The 23,359-nt window shown below is 53.5% G+C and overlaps 2 protein-coding genes across 2 annotated transcripts; both read right to left on the bottom strand.

Moving 5' to 3' along the window:
- Positions 1 to 6,480: 6,480 nt before the first annotated feature.
- Positions 6,481 to 8,926, bottom strand: ACKR1 (atypical chemokine receptor 1 (Duffy blood group)). The gene is made up of 2 exons (XM_006774115.2): positions 7,936 to 8,926; positions 6,481 to 7,493 (listed from the first exon to the last, which is right to left on the bottom strand). The coding sequence occupies exons 1-2, from the start codon at positions 8,047 to 8,049 to the stop codon at positions 6,531 to 6,533; spliced, it is 1,077 nt and encodes a 358-aa protein (XP_006774178.1). The 5' UTR covers positions 8,050 to 8,926; the 3' UTR covers positions 6,481 to 6,530.
- A 621-nt stretch (positions 8,927 to 9,547) lies between these two features.
- CADM3 (cell adhesion molecule 3) lies at positions 9,548 to 22,946 on the bottom strand. The gene is made up of 9 exons (XM_006774114.2): positions 22,811 to 22,946; positions 20,718 to 20,858; positions 20,069 to 20,221; positions 19,221 to 19,358; positions 18,740 to 18,910; positions 16,411 to 16,501; positions 15,898 to 16,067; positions 12,914 to 13,039; positions 9,548 to 11,852 (listed from the first exon to the last, which is right to left on the bottom strand). The coding sequence occupies exons 1-9, from the start codon at positions 22,929 to 22,931 to the stop codon at positions 11,734 to 11,736; spliced, it is 1,230 nt and encodes a 409-aa protein (XP_006774177.2). The 5' UTR covers positions 22,932 to 22,946; the 3' UTR covers positions 9,548 to 11,733.
- Between the last annotated feature and the right edge of the window lie 413 nt (positions 22,947 to 23,359).

The following is a 23,359-nucleotide window of genomic DNA, read 5'->3' as shown; positions in this document are numbered from 1 at the left end:
ACTTTGCTCTGGTGTCCCCCAACTTCCCTGTCCTTGTACTAGTACACTGTGTCTCTTAATGCACTTTGAGTCTGATTCGCTTTTTGGCCACCACACATGCTATTGAATCATCTTTAGCCCATGGCCAAAAAGGAAACCTCTGTCTTCTTTTTTCATGAGAACTTCTGTTGAGTCAGGCTTCTTCCATCCTGCTTTTGCCTTGCAATAAATTTTTTTGCGTTAAACCTATTAAATGTCATTTAATTTCTGCACTTTTTGCTGTCTCGGTGAACTTCCTGCCCGTTGGCTCCTTCCACATTCCCAGCGCTTTCCAACGATGTGGCATGAGCAACCCCACTCTGGGCTTTGAAGGAGTGGATGTGAAGAAGGAGAAATGGGCTCATATTCTTGGAAGCTTCCAGGCTGATAACAGAGTCCACCTCTCCCTCCCTGCTTTCTCGGGCCACAGACAGAAAAGGGCCAACTAATTTGTAAAGTTTTCTTTGCCAATGCCCCACGCCCCTGGCTTCTCCTCAGGGTAATCAGCCTCATTGTCCTGGCTTTCAGAACCCACCCACCCACCCACCTGTAAGAATGTCTGAGAACATTCCAGCATGTGCCAGCGCTGCAGGGCCACCACCTACAAGGGGCTCTGCGCTGTGCTAAGGGTCTTTGCTGTGTGGTCGAGGCCTGGGCTGGGAAATCCAGGTGACTCAGGGCTGGTGGGTTTTCACTGGGTCCTGGGATCCAGGTATGTTCAGGGTTACTAAGGAGTGGGCTGGGAAATCCAGGTGACTCAGGGCTGGTGGGTTTTCACTGGGTCCTGGGATCCAGGTATGTTCAGGGTTACTAAGGAGTGGGCTGGGAAATCCAGGTGACTCAGGGCTGGTGGGTTTTCACTGGGTCCTGGGATCCAGGTATGTTCAGGGTTACTAAGGAGAGGCCTGGGAAATTCTGAGAACCAAGGAAGAACGCGGGCAGGTACCTCTCACTCACAGTGTCTTGAACTTCGTAGGCACTCCGTACATTCATTAAATGAAATGAGCTCTAAACCCCAAGTGCCTTAGAGGGTTACCCAGAACTACATACAGAAAGGAGATTGCAGGAAGGCGGGAGGTGGAGAAGGGGGCAGGGTGCCAAGCTGGAACTGAGGAGAAGGGAGAAGTGATAAGGAAAAAGAAACATCAACCCTGGAGACTACAATGACTTTTAGGCGCTAGGAGGGCGTGGGCTTTCTCTGGCTGAGCTGATAAAATCTAGGGAGGTGATCAGACACCAATGTTGGCTCTGAACCAATGGCTGACTGTCTGCTGGAACTCGAGGGCAGTCTCCTTTCCTCAGGTTAGAGGAAAGCCACAGCCCTTCTCAGCTCCACTCCCACCCCCACCCCCGCTCCTACTGTCCAAAGCCCACGGTGTCCGGAAGCTCCTCCAATGTGTGGGTCAAGAAATACGACAAAGTCCTCCCGCGCCAGCCGGCCAAACGTGGACACACAAAGCAGGTGCACGCACCAGAAGTTGTGTACGAACAATCCTTCCGTCTTGTTGGTCCCCAGGGAGAGAAACAGACTCATTGATCTGTGTTCCTGAAGGGTTGCATAAAAGATTCAGGAGAAAGCTGAAGTGTTGGCTGGCGCGCAGTGGGTTAAGTGGGCTGGGTACCAGGACTCTGAGGGATGCCTTAGAGAAGCGGCTGAGGTCAGGTCCTTTTAGACTTTCCGGGCTCTCTCAACGCGGCTGGCCGAGATGATGACACGGAGCAGCAGGGCCTGAAGGGACCAGGCAAAGTGGGCAGGGGCAGAATGGGGAGGAGGCATGCTCCCCACTGGGGATAGAACCTGCAAACCGGGCATGTGTCCTTGATCAGAATCGAACCCGGGACTTTTCAGTCCGCAGGCTGATGTTCTATCCACTGAGCCAAACCGGCTAGGGCAGGGAAGGTCACTTTTGAAGAAGGTGATTTGCACTGAGATCCCAAGAAGGGCAGCACTGTAAATAACACAGGAATGAGCATTCCACATAGACGAGACGTCCAGTGCCAAGACTCTTAGAAGGAAAACAGGCTTTGCCCATTCAAAGAACAGACTGTTCTTCAGGCCCCTGGGCCTCTCAAGCTTGGTGAGCAAAGGGGAGACGAAGCCATGCTTGGTTCTGGAAGTCCTAGAGGCAGCGTAAAAGCCCCAGGCTAACTCTGAGCACAGTAGGGAAGACCCAAATGCCAAATGTGGGGTGTAATACTATATCTCCCTAAAGAGAGACTTCCTAACTTCATCATATTTCCCAAGACTTATCATCCCTCCTCCCCCAAAGTGAATAGCACCTAATTCAGTGAACTGCTTAGGAAAACAGTACCTGCAAGGGGGCAGGGGAGTTCTTTCTATTTGTGTGTGCCTGTATTCTTTATATTTTCTGCACCATTTGAAGGGCTATACTTTCATACTTCTCTCTATCTCTTATTGCTTCCTAAGTATTTCCTAGGAATAGGGAATTTTCTTACATACTACAGTACAGTCTTCAAATTTGGGACATTTAACATTGATTCAATAGTTTTATCTAATCTACTATTTATATTTTTTCAATTTTCCTAATAATGTCTTTGTAAATTTCCCCCCAGGATTCAGTACAGGACCATGAATTTATTGCATTTAGTTGTCTTTTCATTCTTGTTAAATATGGAGCAGTGCCTTCGTCTTTTCGTTGCCCTTCACGACAAAGGCTACTCATTTTATAGAATGTGACTTGTTTCGTCTAGCTCAGTGGTCAGCAAACTCATTAGTCAACAGAGCCAAATATCAACAGTACTTCTTCAAAACAGACTCGCCCAGGCCGAAAACCGACTTCTGCGCATGGGCCACGAAAGTTTCAATTGCACTGTCCGCGCGCACCCATATGTAGTGTTTTGTGGAAGAGACACACTCAAGGGGCCAAAGAGCCGCATGTGGCTCTGGAGCCGCAGTTTGCCGACCACTGCATTAGAGGTATTTGAAAATCACAAGGCCCCTTCCCTCCCGTTGATACGAGTATGCCTAAAAGCGATCCTGAATCGAAGCATGACATCAGGAGTCTAAAACCCCCTAAGGCTCTGCCTCCAAATTCCCCAAACCCGCCTCCAAGTGCCGTTCCCCCTCTTGGAGATTCCCTCTTCCTTTCCCCGAGTAATTACAGGAAAGATAAAAGCTAACATGCCTTTCTGCGGAACTTATTTTTAAACGCCCTTCTGCCCAAACCACAGAGACCATGTGCAGAGATGATTTAGAAGGACTTGAACTTGTTAATTAACCTAAACAGTCACATTCATCTGCAAGATGCATTGTTAATTAAAACTGCGATTCTCCGTGTGCCCAGACAGAGGGCTGCTGATGTCAGAATAATTAGATAGTCTGTAATGGTTTTCTTGCAAATCCCTGGCAATTAGAGTTGGCGATGAATTGGGTTTAAAATCCCAGTGAAGTTTTCAATTAGGATTCCTCTGAGGGTGGCTTCGGAAGGAAGGTGATGGTGAGGCTGGGGGGATGGGGGGTGAAAGGAAAAGGGGGAGGTGAAGGGGGTGAGGACAAGCTCCTCGGTTCCTAAATCCTCTGGGAGGGGCCTGAGCTGGGGATAAATGAACAGTGGGCACCAATGTGATCTCCAACCTTCCCCTGAAAACAAGTCTCTCTCCTTAAAGATGCAAATGCAGGTCGACCCCCCCACCACCCACCCAACCCCCCGGGCGTTGTGTGCCCCCAGGAGCCTGCTGCCTGGATTTTGTCTCTTGGAGAGGATTTTTCTTTAGTCGGGAGGCCCAGTAACTCTCATACAGCTGATGTCCCTGCCAACCCTAAGATTAAAGGCTTAAGGGTTCTAAGAAAACAGGTACGAACAATCCTTCCGTCTTGTTGGTCCCCAGATGATTGGCTGGCCTGGGGAGAGAGCGCTGTTTGGGGGCAGTGACTCGGCACTGATTCTTTGCCTAGGTGTTCCTCTTCTCCACGAGACTTTCAACCGTCTAGGGTGGAGCAACATGTGTGATTCCTACAAGATTAATTAATTCCCATACTCAGCACGTTTCCTGAACTCTCACTATGCTCCAGTCACTACACAAGTTCTTGTACCCTTACACTTGTTTTCCAGTGGAGGGAGGAGGTGGTAGATGAGCAACAAACTGGTAAACAAGCAAATGAAGCACAAACAGAATTTCAGCGTGCGATAAAGGCCACACTGACAATGTCCCCAGTGTGTGGGTGAGGAATCATGGGGAAGTCGGGGCTACACCCCATTGGATGTCAGGGAAGTCACTTTTTTTTATTTCAGAGAGGAAGAGAAAGGCAACTTTAGGGAGGGGTTTCTAACCAGCCCGGCAAAGTGGGCAGGGGCAGAATGGGGAGGAGGCAACTTTAGGGAGGGGTTTCTAACCAGCCCTGACCTCTGAGAGGCTGATAGGTGGCAGGCTTTCAGGTCCCCTTTTCCTTTGGAGGGATGGGAGGCGGCTGAATCACCTGGGATTCTTGCTCGTTGGACTGAGCAAGGAGGGATTTTCACTGGAGGCCTGAACCGGGTTAGACAAGACAAGGCCAATGGTCTTCAATGAAGTTTCCCTCGCCTGGGATTGATACTGAGCGAGTCAGCAAGTCACAGACACCCTCACCTTCCCCATATCTAGGCCATTCTACCCCGTGGGAGGGGGTTGGGCAATGTCTGTAGGACTGAGCGGGTGGGTCACAGGTTGAAGGGGCAACTATGAGGAAAGCTGAAAAGGAAATAAGAGAAAAAGAAAAGACTGGAACACGCTCAGGAACTGTGTTAACATCATTCAGCTTTGCAAGCTATCTTTCTTCTTCACTTCCTGCCCCTTCCTTTCTCTTTCGGAATGTCTCCCGCATCTCCATCCGTCCCTACATCTTACCTTTCCACTTAGCATGCACCAAGCAGCAGCTAACCTAGTAGTCACTAAGAGACAGGAGGTGGGGGGCTTTGGAGGGCTTGTCACCGCACCCACCCAGGAAACTTCCCAGGGCCTCTCACGCTGTCCGCCTCGGATGCTCTAGCTCCTCTCTGCCTCTCCTGCCCTCGGCGAGGTCTCTCCAAGCCCAGAGCCAGGCAGTTGGTGTGGGGCAGGAGCCCGGTATAGCTCACCTTTGAAAAATGGAAAAACCACATCTGGATTCTAATGCAAGGCACCCTCTCAAGTTTCCCCAGCTTTTAACTGAGTTAAAGAGAGGAACAGAGAGAGAGAGAGAGAGAGAGAGAGAGAGATATCTTGGGTAGAGGGGGAAATTTTGGTGGCAGTATAAGTCGTTCCCCTTATGTAGAGGGGCTCTTTCATTGTTCTTCCAATCATCACCTGAATGTGGCTGAGACAGGGTGGAGAAAAAGCCTCCAGGACCAAGCTTAGCAGCCAGAAAATCAGGGGGACATTTAAGGAAGAGGTACCCAGGGCAAGGGATAGTGTGAGAGATGGAAGAAAAGATTTGTGTGGGAGAAAAGGCTTATTCCAAGAGCTGGGGTTTGAAAGAGGAGTTTGGGGCATTCTAAGCAGAAATGAATCAGGTCAGGCCCCTAACCCTTTAAGTTCCTCATGTTGCACCACTTCTTGACTCTTAGTTCCCTGCATGCAACCTCTGCAGAAAAGATTAGGCACAGAAACTGGGGTAAAGAAAACATATGTGTAGAAAGTGTGTCATAATTCCCGATTCCATGTCCTGAGAACAGGGATGGAGAGCAGAATGAAGTGGGGGCGGGGGAGAGCGGGGGCTGAGGTAGGTGAGAACACACACAGACACACACACACACACACACACACACACGGGTGTTTGCAATTCCCACACTAACGGGAGGTAAGCAGACATGTCAACATAGTATTATATGTATGCATCTAACATGGATGTGAGCTTTAACAGATGGAGACAGGCAGGTGTACATGCTCACACACATGAGGATGAAGGTCATGCTGAGGAACCAACCTCACAAGAATGACTTCTAGGTAGTGGCTTCCAGAATTATCTTGATATGTCCCCTGGACTCTGTGAGGTTCCAGGAAGCTTCTCACCACCTTTCCCACCACCACTCTGATCTCTAAACAAAGCCAACAGGTGTCAGGGAGACAAAAGGCACGGAGGACTGAGGACGGCGGAACAGGCCAGCCAGGGAGGGGGAGTCGGGCTGTGGGCTCATCTCTGCTTTGCTGTCTCTGGTTTCTATTTGTCTTTCATGTGCTCTCTGTAGCAGTTTCTCTTCTTTCCTGACCTGCTAAGCCATCTCTTCTGGTGTTTCAGGTTTAGCTGCTCCCCTCCTATTCCGGTCCCCTTTCCCTTCCCCCTGGGAAGAGATGGCAGTGACCTCCCACCTGGAGAAAACACCTGTGTGCCCCGAGGATGTTGGTACATCCCCCACTTACTCCCCAAGCCAGGCAGAGCAGCCGCAGCCAGCAGGGCAATCTGGCGTGCAATCAATCGATCTCGGTCTCTCTCTCCATTTTCCTGCCTCTCCTCGACGTCTCCAGACAAAGTAAGAGACCACCAGCTTCATAAAAGCAGCGCGGACTTTAATTCAGGTTGGCAGGTGGGAAGGGAGCTAAGATTTCCCTCCCAGGGCGTCCGGAGGAGAGGACTGTCTTGCTGGGAGGGCCAAGGAGGGCACAGCCGTGCGAGTCACCCGCTGGCAGAAGAAGGCCAGGAGCAGGGGCACGGCCACGCAGTGCAGGATGGCCAGCGCCTCTGCCAGGTGCAGCAGCAGGTCCAGCGCCTGCTGGGTCGGGCAGGACGACAGCACCAGGAACCTGGACCTCACTAGTAAGTCCAACCCCCACAGCACTCCGTGAAGCCACCAGAAAATGAACCAGAGCCACAACACGTCAACCCAGGGACACGGCCCCCTGCCCAAAGCCCTTTTCACCCCCTTGGCTCCCAATAAACCCAGTGGCAACAAGACAAAGATGGCAAAACAGCTGGCAGCGTGCAGAAACTTCAAAACGCCCTGGCCAGGTGACAAGGAGCAGAATCCACTGGAGGTGTCACTGGCCAGGGTGATGGGCAGCGCCAGCAGGATGGCCAGTCCCCAAAGGCCCACAGTGAGCCCCAGGATGAGGCGTGGGACCGGGCCTGCACCCAGTTTGGGACCCAGGCAGGCATGGCAGCCTATCAGCAAAGCTTGGGCAAAAGCTGAGCCATACCAGACGAAGTGGGCCAGGTGGCACATGTAGGTGTTGTGGGCACCACGGAGCCCTGGTGCCAGGATGGGCACCACGATGCTGGAGAGGGCGCTGCCCACGGCTAACTGTGTGAGGAGGAGCTGATGGCCAGGCCAGAGCTGCCGGTGAAAGAGGGGTCTGAGCAGAGCGAAGAGGACAGCCACACTGGTCAGGATGCCCAGGACGCTGGCGAGGACGTAGAAAGGCAGTGAGGACTCGTCCAGCAGGCTGCAGGAGCGGCAGGGGGCAGCTGCGTCCATTCCAGAGTAGTCATAGGTCTCAGAATAATTCCACTCATCAGAATCAAAGGAAAAGCTACTCGAACTGTTGTCAGTGGAGGAGTCCACCTGGAGGGTCCCCGGAGGGACAATCACACATCTAGTTACCCCGCTGGTCTCTGGGGAATGAGAGGCCAGGGGAGGGAGGGAGACAGAGGGGTGCCTGGGGTGGAGAACACGGGGTGGGAGTGGGGATGCAGTGGGGCTGGTGGGAAAGGACATCGCAGTGGAGACTGGGGAGCCTGCAGAGGCAGAGTCATGGGTCAGCCAGGGCCGGGCAGGGGCAGGACTGGAGGGGAGGGGAGTCCCAGGGAGAGCAGCCAGGGGCCTGGATGGTACTGATTGAAAGACAAATGAGGAGGAAAAACATAGGGACCTAGAGTCAGGAGGTAAGAAGAGAGGGGAGACGAGGGAAGGGATATGAGATGAGGAGGGAAGGAAAGAACGAAAAAGACAGGGAGGAAAACAGAGGGGTAGGAGGGGCAGAGTTGTGGTTCCGCCCCACACTCACCGGGTGCAGGCAGTTCCCCATGACACTGCTGGGCTCACGCAGGCTGAGAGGGAGGCTGGGCAGCTCTGTCACCTGCTGTGGTTCCAAGATAAGCGCCGGGCTAATGAAGGCCATCAGTTCTGGGCAGGGCCCTTGGGTGGCACGGGGTGGGGGCACTCAGGAAGCCTTCACCCCACGCCCACTGCCTGTCTACGCTTGAGGCCCACACAGGGCATGGGCCCTGGGCTTCCTGTTTTGAGGTCGGATCCCCCTGGCGGGGTCCTGCACTTGGAAGAGGAAGGAGGTGGGGGCCAGAAGGTGGTACTTTCCCGAAGGTGGAAAGGGAGGCAGAGAAGCCAAGGGCTTTCCAGCAAGAAGGATTCCTTGGGTTCAAGGAAGGAAGAGGGGCCAGGGGTGAAGTGTGAGGCAGAGATAAGAGGCATGCTGGGAAGTTGGAGGGAAAGGCAGCTGATGAGGCTCACTGCTCCTCCACCCCTTGAACCTGAGCCAGTGAAAGTGAAAGATGGTGCAGAAGCCACGCGCTTGTGAGGAGTGCTCGTGGTGCGGGGCTGGGCTCTCTGTGTAGGAGTCCGGGAGTGAGAAGGGCTCATTTACCTGTGGGGTGGCGTGTGCCGTGTACCTGTGGGTGGCATGTGCCGTGTACCTGTGCACATGCCTGACGCAGGTGTCTGGATCTGGGGGTTTCACTGTGGGAGGGGGAGGCCTGCCTACTGAAGCTACTGCAGGGCGTGACTGGGCATGCGCCTCATCACCTCTGGGTACAGTGAAGGCACCTTCCAGAACAAGCAGGACATGTGGTCTGAAAGGTAGACAGGCTCTGGGGACAATGGGACAGCGTCTTTTCAAGGGGCCTGTGGCCTCTGGGGGAACCTCTGTTCGTGTCCGTGGGGGACACAGAGGCTGTGCGGCTGCTGCACCAGCGGCGACCTCAGCCCGGTGTCAAGTTCCTCGTGTGGGGAGAGGCCCTTTCTCTCCAGATGGCGACAGAGTTTCTCCCCGACCTCAGCCCGGTGTCAAGTTCCTCGTGTGGGAGAGGCCCTTTCTCTCCAGATGGCGACAGTTTCTCCCGGGAAGGGTCCCCTAAGCGACACACGCTGGCTCTTAGGCAACCCCTGTCCCCCAGGAGCTTTCCCAGGGTCTCTGCTGATTCGCCCCCTCCGCCCCCACGATCTATTTCTTCATTAGGGAGGCTTAGGCTGGACAGCGGAAGAGATGAGTGATGGCGTGTCTGGGTCCGAATGGGGAGGAAGAGGGGCTGCTTAGGCGACACTGTTTCGTTGGTGCAGGGAGGCATGTGGTGTTTCAACTCCAGTCCTGCCAGGGACCTCCATCCCATGCCCACGGGGCTCTGCAGGTGGAGTAGGGAAGCCCAGGGGCGAGAGAACGGGTGCCTTACAAAGACCATCCCCTCATCGCCCTGGACACTAGCCCAGGTTTACCATGGGGGCGGGGGCGAGTTGGGGGACCTGTTGAAACCATCCTGGAATGATGTCGGTGGCATGTTCACCGTCACCCCCACCTCCTCCCATCCTGCCTGGGGGAAGACAGGGAGGGGGAGCCGTCGGATGCTCCGCCCCAGACACTCAGGAAAGCAAGGACCCAGCCAGCGGGAGTGAACACACTTCTCTCCCTCGGAGAGTTGTATTGTTTCCGTACAGAGATGCCCTTGGGAGAGGGGCCCGGCGAGGCCACGCCACCCCTGCAAATACCGGGCGCGGGGGGATGCCGGCGAGCAGCCCTTAGACACGCATCCCCACGGGAGCGAGAGCGGCAAGAAGGAGGCAGCCGAGCGAGCGACACGGTGATCCGATATATTGAGGGTGCCCCTCTGAGATTAGCATAGGAGAGTTAGAAAGGTTATAAAGATATACGGTCCCCTCCCTGCGCCCGGCCCCACCCCCACCCCAGACAGACACACAAACACAATGGTCCCTCTTCCCCGACTCCCCGTACAAATATGGCTTCTGTATAATATGGACAGAGTGATTCCCTCAGAGGCAAAGTCAACTTCCCCGGAGCGGGTGCTAGGAGACAGGAGCCCGGGGCTGGGGCGCGGGCTGCCCGCTGCTGCGAGGGGAGAGCCTTGGCTTGGGGGGCTGCTGTGCGCCCAGGGCCCCAACCGGCTGCTGGAAAAGCCACGGTGTTACCTGCACTGGGGGGTGGGCAGGCCTGCGGGTGCAGCGGCCCCCCCTGTGCACACCCCTGGGTGTCAGCAGGGAGGACATGCCTGACGAGGGTGACAGCGGTGCCCAGGGGCATCCTGGGTCTGAGGCAGGGCGGCTGGCTGGGCCGGGAGCCTGAGCGACTCATCTCTATGGCAACCAGCTCAGGCCACGGAGGAAGACAGAAAATCAAAAGGAGGGGTGGAGTGGGAAGAAGGGAAGTTTCTCTCCAGCCCTCGGCTCACCGGGCCCAGAAGTGCCAGTGGTCGTCTAGGGTCGGGGCCAGGGAGAGGCCGAGGGTGCATCGCAAGGTGTGGCACTGACTCCAAAGCTCCGAGAAGGGAGGCCGGGCAGAGGTCTGACGCTCCGTGTTTTAGGGCGAGACTCGCTGGACAACTGAGCACGGACACATCCCGGGACTGCTTTCTCCATGACTGATGGGGCCGGGGGGGTGGCATGGAGGTGCCAGGATGAAACCACCTCCCGGGGAGGCCCCCCCGCTGGCTAGGAGCCCTCTCCTCCAAGGCCCTCCTTCACGGGTTCCACGGCCGCCACCTGCGAGGACCGCTCGCTGCCTCTCTCACACACAGATGTGCACACAACACACACGTCCACACACTCACAAAGTTCACATTATCTGCTTTGTTGGGGCAGGAAACAGCTCAGCGCAGTGAAGCTCCTTTTAGTGTTCTTGTGGTTATATCTGCCTGGCTGCTGGGAAGGGGGGAGGGCTGAGGGACAGCGGAGGAATTGGAGGGGCAGGGGCACGGGGCAGGAGGAGGAGGTGGTAAACAATGCCATAAGAGGAGTGGTTGCCCAGCAACAGTCCAGGGCTCGGTGAGTGAGGGCCCCTGGGCAGGGGAGCAGACAGAGGCCTCTCCACGGCTGCTGGAGCAACGAGGGGCCGCCTTGCCCTGCGACCCCCAAGGGCAGCTCCTGTGTAAAGGGCCTGGCTTCATACATCCAGGGGGACAAGGGTAGGTGGGCCATCGCGACATCCTGCCTCTCCAAATCCATCCCTCCTGGCGGGGACCACGTCCTCCTCATGTGGACACCCTGGGTCCCTGCGTGGCTGCCTGCCATCTGCAGGTCCCCTCCTCAGGAACCCCAGGGACGTGGAAGAGGGGGAGCAGGGAGGCACGGTCTGTCCCCCTCTGGCTCTGCTCACAACCTCCTCGTCCCAGAGAAGTCCAGGCAGCAGCTGCTCTGCGCAGAGGACGGAGGGCTGGCACGAGGCCCCCACCCCCGCCCCCCCATACACCAGTCCTGCTCCTGTCCTGTCCTGACCTCTTCCCCCTCCTCCTCCTCCTCCTCCAGCTCCAGGGCCTTTGCTCCTCTCTCCCCGGGCCCGGCCCCCCGAGCCTGGAGACAGGTTTGATTTGGGATTGTTACAAAAATAATAATAACCCAAATGCAGAGAAGCCAAGGAAAGGGCCAAGGGCAGCCCTCCCTCCCCCCCTCCCCTCCCCATTCCAAACCGAGTACAAAACCGCACCCAAAGCAGACATTCTGTACAGGGGTGGGGGCTGGGGAGCAAGCGGGAGGGCGGCCCCGGGGTTGCTCTGTACAAGTCCGAGGTGGTTACGGCCCCAGATGTGCCCGTGGGGTCCCTGCAGGGGCGCAGGGGAGCGGGCCCCTAGATGAAATACTCCTTCTTGTCGTCCCCGCCCGACTGCCCGCCTTCCGCGTTGATGATGGCTGTGTCCGCGTCTGGCGCATCGTCGGAGCCTTTTGCTTCATGTGTCAGGTAGGTTCCTGGGGGGGCACAGAGGCTCCTCTTCCAGGAGCAGCTTCCAAACCTCTGACGCCCCTGGCCCACGCTCCCACCCGCCCATCCATGCCTGCTCCTGGCCAGAGCTTCATTCCTCCCATCAGACCCAACGTGCACTTTGCTGCCAACACCCCTCACCCGACCACACCCCTACGAATTCATGAGTGCTGCCTTTAAATAGAGAATCCCAATAATACTGGCAAAAAAGTAACAGCGTGTGTGTGCAGATGTGCTTGTGTCTGTATGTGTGTCTACGTATGCATGTACAGTGCATGTCTATGTGTATATATGCATGCACATGCATGTGTATATGAGCACATATGCATGTGTCTCTCTGTGTATGTCTGGTGTGCCTGCAGGCCTGTGTGTAGACATGCATGCCCTCGTACATATTTACGTGTGTGTGTGTGTGTGTGTGTACATGCGTGTGCTTGTGTGTGTCTCTGTGTGTAAGGCGGTGCTAAGGGAAACTGGCATGTCGGTTCCTTGTGTAATGCAGTAGAGAGCTGGCCAGCACCTGATCAGTCGGGTAGTCTGGCTGCAGCTAGAAGTTACTAGGGGAACATCTGAGAGGAAGGCACGTGAAGAGAGGGTAGCGAGATGGCGTGCGTATAGGAGAGAGGAAGAAAGAAACAAGACATTGTGGAGACCAGGGGCAAGGAGGTCGAAGGTCAGGGAAAATGAGGCCGAAGGTCAGGGAAAATGAGGCCAGACAGAAAGTCAGGAAAGTGTCAAGAGATGGCAAGAAGAGGCAGAGCTGTGCAGTTCCCTGCTGGAGGCGAGAGCCCTGGTGGCGGAGCAGCGTGGGAGCAGCAGCTGGCTGAGTGGGAAGGTTTGATTCTGTGGCTGATGAAAGCAGTGAGGCTGCACTGAGGGGCCTGGGGGCTCCATCACTACCGAGGTGCCTGCGTTCTTCTTCTTCAAACCTCAGAGGGGCTGCCGGGTCCCCGAAGGCCCTCCCTGCAGCCAGCTCCCGCCTACCTCCCAGAGCCGACCCGCCTCCCTCCCCGCGCCCACCTCTCCTCATCCTTCCCTCACAGCTGACCTTTGTGCCGAATCAAGTAGTGGCCGATGAAGATGAAGAGGATGAGCAGCAGAAAGACAATGAACGCCACGATCCCGCCAATGATGGCGTGGTAGGTGCTGGAGGCCGAGGGCACCGGACTGGGGTCTGGAGAGAAGGGGCAATGCACACGGTCAGGCCTGAGAAACCCAGTATTCCAGCATCTCCGGCCGGGCCACAGGGAGCCTCACCCAGCAGAGAACACAGGCTGACCTGGGAGAATGCAGTGGCTGGAGTGGCGTCGCTCAGCAAGGGGGCTGGGCCTTACCACGTTTCTCACACAGTGTGTGGGACATAGCAACGTTTGCAAGCATTAATGTGCTCGTGCATCAATAGATACATCTCCTCCAATTAACCCTTTAAGTCGAATTCATGGCCCTGAGGTTGGACCTTAACAAAGTCCAAGTTCATCACTTTCATGTTTAGGTCATCTCTTGAACTCTCTCCCTCTCTCCCTGTCTGCCTCTGTTTCTATATTTCTTTCTTCTAATCTCTGGGCTTTCAGAGTATTCCTTCCCTATCCTCCATCCCTCGTATGCTTCTGTCCGCTTGATATTCTGAGATGGATTCTCCGCAGGGGGCTTCTCAACCTGTGACTCCTTTGCCCTGAGATCAGACAGAGAAGGAGCAGTGAAAGACTGATGGGCCCCAGAACTGGGCACTTATGTAAGATACACCTTAAAAATGAGATGCTGCGCCCCCCTGCCCTGAAGACCAGAGCTCCCCTCGGCGAAGTTTGAGTTCCAGCAAAACCCAGCCCTCCAGCACGTCTCATCAGGAGGGCCTGCGACTGCATGTTCACTTCCCACCCCGCAGAGGCTTGTGGGAAGTTGAAGATTTCCGTTACGAAGTCCCGCCGTGATGCCTCCCAGGATGGCCGATGTCTCTGCCACCGGACAGCGAACCTGTCCTCCGTAGCAGCGTCCGCGGAGGATCGATGCCCACCGCACAGAGGGGCCAGGCATGCCAAGGGCAGCACCTGCCAGGGCAGAGTCCCAAATGCCCGGGAAGACAGGGCCCAGCCCCAGGATGCAGTGCTGATGCGTCCAAAATGACCCTCAGCATCGATGTGACGCCCACCCATGGGAGAACTGCTGTTTTTCCACAGACTCAGCTTGAGTCTCGATGCCTCATTGACTCCTTATTCTGTTATTTTGTCTCCGCCATCTCGTCTCCTCGGCCTTGATCAGGCCGGCTTTAAGCGCCTTGCCTGCTTACGCCTTATTTAAAAAGAAAACGTTTGTGCTCTGGTTTTTCATGTTCCACTCGGGAGGGAAGGGGAGGATGACCCTGGGGCTCCCGGATAGGATGGGGGCGTGTGATGGTGTGAGTGACAGGAAGCAGCATGAAGGTACCCACTGCCCTCCTCCTGGGGAGGACGTAGGGCACAGTCCACATTAAAAACAAGTCCTGGGTAATTTTTCTAGCGATTAGGGAAACGGAAATTCCCTAGACAAACAGGTTCCCATAGCAACATGACCTTCTGGGTCATCCACGACAGGCCTCCGTGTCTCTCGGTGGAACGACTGTTTAATTTCATTCCAGGCAGGTGGAGTCAATTCTGCTAGGCTATTCCTGCAAGAAGGTGCAGTAACTCATCCTGCCATCAGGGGTCAGCACTGGAAGCAGTTTAAACAAGACTCACTTTCCAGCACAGGGCACAGAGGACCAGCAAGAGGCCAATCACAGGGCTCAAGATCTTGCTCTGGCTGCCAATCACCATACAGCTTGTCTGCGGAGATACGGGGGTGGATACCGACCCTCAGTGCCCGCCCTTGCTCCAGGCTTCTGGCCCTGTTTGTTCTGAGCCGTCCCCACATGCTGAGGTCTGCCCTGGGGTCAGATCCGCCCCAGCCAGACACTCAGGTCCCTTGTCCCTGGGAGCCCGTCCGTGGGAGAACTGCTGTTTTTCCACCGACTCAGCTTGTCTTGATGCCTCATTGACTCCTTATTATATATTTTCTCTTTCCTACTTTGTCTCCTCAGGCTTGATCAGGCCGGCTTTAATGGATGTTTCACTCAAGGGAGCCTCGATGTTCCCCTGACAGTGCATTTCCCTATTCTCAGGACAGGCTTCTAAGACTTCTTGGCACGACCCCACTCCACTGCTATTGGGTTCTGCAAAAAAAATCTCCTGCCTAGCCCGGCAGCATGGCTCGGTGGTTGAGCATCAACCTATGAACCAGGAGGTCAGGGTTCGATTCCCAGTCAGGGCACAGGCCCGGGTTGCGGGCTCCATCCCCAGTAGGGAGCATGCAGCAGGCAGCCAATCAATGGTTCTCTCTCATCGTTGATGTTTCTATCTCTCTCTCTTTCTCCCTCTCCCTTCCTCTCTGAAATCAATAAAAACATATTTTTTTAAAAAAATCACCTGCCCCACTCTCCATAAGGGAATTCTGCGTTAGCCCGTCTCTTCTCCTGACCTGGGTTTTCAGGTTGCACCTTTGGTAAGAAGGTCAGAGGAGAAGCATCGCCTAGTTCCTCTAGATGTGGTATCTGGGAAAAGATTCCGACTATTTCTCAACTGAGCACAGACTTATCTCCACGTCTGGCCTTGACCCAGGTCTGCAGGGGTACGCATTCCATCCCAGTCACAAAGCAAGTCTGAGACTAGCCTGTTGCCAAGGGACAGGCATCGATAGCCATCCGTGAGAGGCCCTGGGGGTGAACACAGGATGACTACTCCTGCTGCCAGGTGAGTGCGGGGGCTGGAGGATGGTGTCCCTTGAGTCATCATGGCTAAACGAAGGCCTGAGAGACCCCTCCATCCGGTTGGTCTTTCCTTATTGCACATGTCAGGGTGGATCTGAAGTTGAGTCTTCAGACCCTCACTGGGGGGGCTGTTGTCCCTTTAGTCCACTCCAAAGCACCATCCGAGGTGCTCTCGGGTGACAGATAGATGAGCGTGCTGGATGGACAGAGAAGGGGAGAAGAGGGATGCGGGAGGGGAATGGAGGCGGGCTCACCGTGCACGTTGAGAGTGTAGTGAGCCTTGGAGCTGCCCAGGTTGCTGATGGCCGTGCAGTGGTAGGTGCCGCTGTCGCTCTTGTTGAGGAAAGGGAAGATCAGGGCATTCTCCTGGGTGTTCTTCAGGGGTGGCACGCTACCATCCTTCTCCCAGAGGTACTGCTGGGGGCTGGTGAGAGTTCAGAAGAGAACGGGTCAGGGAGTTAAAGGGAAACAGAAATAACGGACCAGGGAAGTCAGGGGCTATTGGATGGAAGCTCGAGAGGTTATAGGGGCCAGAGACGCTGAGCTGCTCAGAGGCAGGGGGAGGGTGACCTCTTGGGGTTCCTTATGGGAACCAGGGAGGGGCCCCTCCCCACTTCTGTGACTTTGCAGTGGAAACAGAGGATGGCCGTTAGCGTCAGGGAAAATGAGAGGCTCGGACAGTACGGAGGCGACGGGAAGACGGTATGTGAAGATGTCCATCTGAGAGTGTGGAGCTGTACTGGCGGCCAGGAAAGGACCCCTCTTACACGGGATTGCCTCGCCCCTCGCAGCGCAGCAACAGCTTCTGGCCCTCGCGGGGATGTGGAGGGTCTGGCCGGATCTCCGCCTTCGGTGAGTCTGTGGAGAAGGAGATGGTGTCAATGCAAAACTCCCACAGGGTTCAGGAGACCGCCTTGATCTCCAGAGCATCCTGTCACACACCACAGCTCCCACCCCTGATGCCTCGGGAGGCCACGCGGCCGTGAACCGAGGCCTGGCTCCCCCTGCGTCCTGTGAGCAGAGCGCGCTATTGCCATTGAATGTGGGAGGGACTGGTGCGGCCGCCTGGTAGAGGTAGGGTGCTGGGGGGTCTGTCCTTGGTGAGGACCCAACACATGTCTGACCGAGAGCTGAGGAGGCATGCCGCCGGTGCATCTGTGCCTCGCACACTGCCCAGCGCATCAGTGGAACTTAATGCATAGTTGTGACAGAACAAATACACTTGAACTTGACTATTGAGCTCACAACCTCTCAATCCTCTCTGTTCTGTAGGGGAACTTAAAGCAGTTGAAGAAAACAAAACATAATTTTTAACGGTCTGTCCGAACATGAAGTGAGAGCTTTGAAGCAGCAAGAGATGGGGGCATATTTTGGCTGCAAAAAGGGACCGACACAATAGAGACGGGCTCTGCAAAGGAATGGTGGCATCTGCCTCTGACACCGAAGGGCTGCTGAGGAGGCTCGGTCCAGATGGCTGCGGAGAACAGTCCAACCAGACGCTGGCTTAGAAGAACAGGTAAAGAGGCCGAGCTGCCCCTAAGACAGAACCAAACCTAACCAGTTAATGAACGTGTTTCAGTCAAATCAAACAGGACAAGAGAAGCAGGCCCCGCAGAAACCTCCAGCATCGTGCCTGGAGTACAGCATTTGTCGACTGACCGCCGATCACAGGTGAGCCACAAAGCTCCCTGGAGAGTCCTTGCCAGATGGCCGGGACCTAACAGAAGTCTGTGGGACTCCGACAGGGGAGAGCTTCCTTAGCCCTGGCCTGGGCCCAGGCTCAGAGGAACAAGCCCAACTTCAGAATGACCAATCAGAGAAACAAATTACAGCAATATAGAACTCAAGTTTACAAAGCATTTCTTTAGATATTATTTCATTTATCCTCAAGAAAGTTCAGTGGCGTAAGCAGGAGCCACTAAGAGACGACATGCTTTGGTGAAAATAACACAGAAGTAGAGGCACCCCAGCCAGAATCCGGGTCGTCAGCTTCCAAATTGAGAGTCTGCTAAATGGGAAGTGATGCGACCCCAGACCTACCTCATGTTCAAGTTTCAGCAACAAGTTTAGCAATTGACTTAAATAGCCCTCAAGTTAGGCCTGTATCTCCCACAAGAAAGAGATTAAGGGTTTTAATTATTTTGGAAAAACACCCAGCCTTTAGATGAATTAGAAAAAAAAATACATTATTTTACAACTCTTCATCTTCCAGCTTTGGACTTTATTTTCCTTCCCCCTTGGTTCCTCCACTTGGAAAAGCTCTTTTTGAAAATGTCCAAATTTCCTCAAGTGAGGAGGGAAGTTTGCTGTCCATCCTCAAGGCAGAGTCCACGGAGGGAGGAGGGAGGAGGATCCTGGGAAAGGTTAAGAGTAGTGACGGTGATCGTGGACATGTTGGGTCAGAATCCCAGGAAAAGTCAAAGAGTTGTGGTAGATAGAGGAAGACATAGGAAAAGACCTGGGAATAATGATGCCGGAGAGATTGTGTTTCCTACCGCCTGCATTTTCTTGAAACCATCAAAAGCTAGATCAAGAAGAAGCCTCAGTAATCCCCACATTCATCTTCTCATTTAGCAAGTAAAGAATTGAGCTCAGGGAGGTGAAGCAATTTTCTTAGCATCACATGGCTCATAAGTAGCAGAGAGCAGACTAGAACGCACATCTTCTGATTCCTGACTTGCTATAGTTAGCACGACAGCTTACATGCTGGTTGCATCATCCTGGCCTACTCCAGGGCTGGGCAAGCTTACCCATTGGGTCCAATCCTGCCAGCTACATGGTTTTGTAAATAAATGTTGTTGGAACACAGCTAGGCTTGTTTGTTTGTTTACATATTATCTTTGCTACTTTCCTGCAAAAACAGCAGAGTAGTTGAGAGAGAGACCATATGACCCCCAAAGCCTAAAATGTTTGCTGCTGGGGCCTTGAAGAACTAGTTTGCTAACCCTTGGCCTATCCTACCACCTCCTGTCTCATTTTGTTTTCACCTACTCAGTTCTCTGTGCCTATTTCTTCACGTACAGCCACCACCACTTTCCTTTTCCCCACACCCCATCTCATACCTGATTTGTCTTCACCCATAAGCCCATGACATACATAAAACTTCAATGCGTTGAGAGGTGGATCTGTCAGCTCCGTTTAGAGATTCATGGTTCACAGAGCATGTGATGTCGGCCCCGTCATCGTGCTGAGTAACCTGGAACGTCACTGAGCTGCTCACGGTGAAGGTTTTACCATTGGAGTCCTCCTGTATTCGGGTTGGTTCTCCTAGAGTAGAGAAACAGATACACACACACACACACAGAAACAGAGTGAGCCCTAACACACAGATAGTGTGTGGGCCCAATGTAGACATACAGATGGTGAGTTTCAACTTTGACAAACTTAGGAAGTTGTGAAATGGCTATGTACACACATACACCCATGAGTGTACACAGAATATCTGTCATTCCCGTTTTTTCCTTTTGCAATCATGCTTTGTGTGCACACAGACATACAGACATGTACCCCTCCCTCTCTCATTCTCTCTGCCTCCCAGCACACCTCCCACTGTAACCCCAAGGCAGGAGGGACTTACCATGGAGCTCTTGCTCACCCTTCCGCCAGGTGAGCTGAGCGGCGGGTTTGCTCCCAGAAGACTGGCAGTGTAGGGTGAGTGTATCATCTTCCCGTAACGGTGACTTGTAGCCGGTGATTATGGGCTTCTGTGGGATTCCTACCATGCACAGGGGATGGGCAAGAGGTGAAGGGGCAGCCATGAGGTTATACTTGGCTCTCCCTGCTGAGATGGCCTCTCTAGGGAGGGGATACCTCAATCCTACTGTGGTTTATGATGGGTAGAAAACTAGTTATCTTTCTCTTTGATCTCCTACCTAAGGACCAGGAAGAAAGATCTGGGCGGGGAGGGGGGGTTGGGAAGGAGGCTGGTAGTATGGAGATACACCACACCTAAGGCATGCTATGTGACCTGACAACCCAGAGGACAACGGGGTGGCCACAGAAGTAGTATGACGCTCAGGGAAACAAGAAGGGAATTGAAGTATAGGATAAAATATAGGACGAGAGCATGTGAGCAACTGCGGTATTCAACCTGGACATTATAAGCATACACTGCATGCGCTTCCCATGTATCCCTCACATAGTCTCGGGAGGCAGGTGGAACAGACATCGGCATCCGTCTGTTACAGGTTAGGAAGTTCAGGCTCAGAGGGATTAAGAGGCTTGTCCCAGAGCAAATGGTAAGTAGAGGAGAAATGATTAGAAGTCAGTGCTCTTTCCGTTTTGTTCCATTGCAAAGGGAACGTGGGCTGAACTTTTCCAAAAGGCTCGGAGCCTTGCCCGGCTCTAGACTCCTTTGGGGACCCACCTAGAGAGGTTTGTTGGCACAGAGCATGCGGCAGTGACCCTGGGGTTGGGGAGCCTCACCCAGCACAGTGATGAGGGACTTGGCAGTTCTCACGGGCATCGTGAAGATGGAGCAGGTGTACTCGCCCTCGTCCGCCAGGGCCACGTTGCTAATGCTGATGCTGAGCTCGTGGGGTGTGGATTTCACCAGCTGAATCCGATTATCTCGAAGGGCTAGCGGGGAATTGGGAGAGTGGGAAGCGAGGCTTGTACTGGCACCTTTCATGTTTATCTCCCATCCCAGGTCAGCGTTTGGGGGGAAGGGGTATAGTGCGATTTGGGGCAGGGGGAAAAACCTGCTCCCGCATTTCAAGAGTCTTTAGGTCATTTTCCTGGGCCACCGGCCACAGTAGCCTCAGATAGACTCAGAAAAGGATGTTGGATCTCGAGGGCTTCCATGTGAGACTCACAGCTCAACACTTAGATTAGGCTGTCTCTTCCTGCTCCTTTGGGGTAAAGTCCACCCAGGCCCCCTTAAGACCATGAATGGCCCAGGTCAGAGCTGTGATAACGAAGTTTCTCTGAAACCAGCCAGGGGGCCCATGGCTTGTTGTTTCTTCAAATAGCCATACCTTCACCTGTCTCAGCCTCTGGGCTACAGGGACCTTTCCCTTCGGTGCTGCAATCCCCTTCCCCAGCCCACGGTCCCCACAGAGAGAGACAGCTCTACCTCTCTTCTCCCCAAAGTAAAGAGTCTGCTGAGCAGGGTTAGACCACTGCAGGGATGAGTCCTCATGGTCTTTCACTTGACACTTGAGCACCACGGTGCCGCCAGCCACCACTGTCTCATCGGATGTCCAGGGCTGACTGTCTGCAGGAGTAGAAGAGGGTTAGTTTCCGGAGCAAGCCCAAGTCCCTCCACCCATTTCTGGGCCAAAGTCTCATTCAGACCAGCCAAGGTCCAGATCTCCGTCTCTTAAGGCATCACGGAGGAAGAACAGGGGAAAGAAACAGAGGTGGTGGCGGGGGGACCTTATTTCCTTGTTTGGAATGCACAGGACAACAGTTACTTGTTGAATGTTTGCTTAATAAACTGACATGGCCACACACACTTGGAGGAGTAAGAGCCCCCCAAATCTACCCATGCCACTCCACGTGTGGCTTTCCTGATAGAGGTCTATCATTCACCTTTGAAGAGTCTATACATTCACAGATGTATATGTCATCCTATGTGTCACTTTCCTGCCACCACCTGCCTATAGAAGCAAGAACAGGAGAAGCAACTGTGACTAACAATCCCCAAACTAAAAGCGAACACGTTCACTTACATAAGCGGTAGCTGATACAACTTCAACCCAAACAAACAAAACAGCTTTAAAAAACGGAAACATTTGACGCCAACTTTTCAGTTCCTCCAACAATAGCTGCTCCCTTAACATATTTCTTCAGTGTGTGTGCTATCCGCTTCCCAACACACAAACCCATCACCATCCCGGTGTTAGAGGACTAGTTTTCCCTTCGATGTGATGGAAAGATGTTTTCTAATTCCTCTCTTCCTAGTCATGTTAAACACACAAACAAAAAAGGACGAATCAGATATCATATGGATGAGCCAGTGGAATCCCAAATATGTCTTCTAGTCAGGCGTCAACTGTGAGCCCCTGGGGCTGCCTGACCCTTGCTCCTCCTCCCAGTAGCATTGCTCCATTCTCCCCGCAGCATTGTCTCTGGTTCCCATGATTGATTCCCTCCTCCTCAGGACTGACTCTGTGACCCAATAGCGCTGACCTTCACAGAACTAAAATAAACACCTCCCAGCTGATTCGGAAACATCTACGGTATTTCTTCTATGGTGCGACATTACTTAGCCAGCATGACTCTCCTCTGAATAGGCCAAGAAACACAATTCCTAGGTTTCCTAATGGAGTAACTCAGACAATCCCTATGCTCCCCATGGCACCGACCATACCCCTTCCCTGTCTGCTATTCCTTTCTTCCTTGGTCCCCACAACTCCAGCTCCAACTACCGTGAGTGCTCCCTCCAGCTCCAACTACCGTGAGTGCTCCCGGTAGAGAAGTGCTGAAGTTGCTCTCAGGGCTTCGGGATAGCTGTCTCCACACTGAAGGACCGAGCCTGGCCACTAGTTTCAGGGTTTAGAATCTGAATTAGAACTGAAAGGCATCTTAGGGATCATGGAATCCAATTCCCTCATTTTACATGTAGACAATGAGACAATGGAGGTGCTGTGAGGGCCTAAGCTCATTCTACTTATCAATGATTCCAGTTAGGACTAGAACTTTGTTCTTCTGACACTCAATGCAGTTGCTTATGTCATTGGAATGCCCCTCAAGTAATCATCTAATTAGAATTAAAACTATGACTATGAGATTAATGACCCATAGATGGAGCTGGCTGGGTAAATTTGGGAGTGGTATATTCCTTAACTATCTCAATGAAAGATTTGGGAAGCCTTTCATTTACTGCTAGCTATATATCAATTTTTGACTAGCAATTCCATTGTCCCTGGTTCCTTATGAAAATTTCCACTGTGACTATGTCTTCCAGACCTCTTTATTCTAAGCAATACACTCCTCCTGAAATCATTCCACTTTTTAGAAAAAAAGTGTAGGGGATACAGAGGTCTCTGTGCTATAAAGGAAGAAGGAGCAAGTGCTAGAGATGTTGGTGTAGAACTAAGAACTACAATGTCAGATGGGAAGTAGAGGAGGAGAACACGGGGTGAAGGCCACATGAGTGGGAGGTGATATGAGGATGGCTGTGGGCACCAAGAGACACTGAGATGAGGAGGCCTGGATTCTCACCTTGACTGACCAGCATGTCAGGCGTGCTCCAGAGTGTGGAGCTGATGGCCTCGTCGAGTGGAGCCAGAGTTCCCAGCTCCAAATCCTGCTCCTGCCAGTAGCCTGGGGAGAGAATCTCCATCAAGGATGAGCCCTGCATATGCGCTGCTGTAGTGTGGGATCTATACTTCCATTGGTGGAGGTGGGGGAGAGCTAGGCCCTTGTGCAAAGGAGGTCCACCAGATTGCCCAAGAAAAGGCGGGTTTCTCACAAAAAGGCGACATTAACGAAAGTACTGGAAAAGGAAGCAACTCTTCCTCCCACGGGTGAGCTAAAGGAGGATGCTGAGTGTTGCCAGTCAACCAGATCATGTTAGCGCCAAAAGAGCTCCTAGAGGCCACTGGTCCAGTTCTCCCACCTGGCAGCGTGTAAAGGTTAAATGTGACATGGTGGAGGTCACTACAGCGACAATTAAAGATAACCCAAGACTTCTCATTCCTCATCCAGGATTCTCTCTGCTTCACTCTATTATCTACCGAAATAATGAGAGGTTTAATAATTAGAAAATAC

This window comes from Myotis davidii, unplaced genomic scaffold (genome assembly GCF_000327345.1).
Source record: "Myotis davidii unplaced genomic scaffold, ASM32734v1 scaffold1708, whole genome shotgun sequence".
Lineage (NCBI taxonomy): Eukaryota > Metazoa > Chordata > Mammalia > Chiroptera > Vespertilionidae > Myotis > Myotis davidii.
The sequence above is the reverse complement of the archived record's forward strand: the minus strand, read 5'-3'. Positions and strand labels throughout refer to the sequence as shown.

Coding starts and splice junctions, on each gene's coding strand:
- ACKR1 (XM_006774115.2), bottom strand. CDS start 8,049: ATGGCCTTCATTAGCCCGGCGCTTATCTTGGAACCACAGCAGGTGACA. Junction 7,494..7,935: donor TGGGGAACTGCCTGCACCCG/GTGAGTGTGGGG, acceptor GGGACCCTCCAG/GTGGACTCCTCCACTGACAA.
- CADM3 (XM_006774114.2), bottom strand. CDS start 22,931: ATGGAGATTCTCTCCCCAGGCTACTGGCAGGAGCAGGATTTGGAGCTG. Junction 20,859..22,810: donor TGACATGCTGGTCAGTCAAG/GTGAGAATCCAG, acceptor CTACTCCTGCAG/ACAGTCAGCCCTGGACATCC. Junction 11,853..12,913: donor CTACTTGATTCGGCACAAAG/GTCAGCTGTGAG, acceptor GTGCCCCCCCAG/GAACCTACCTGACACATGAA.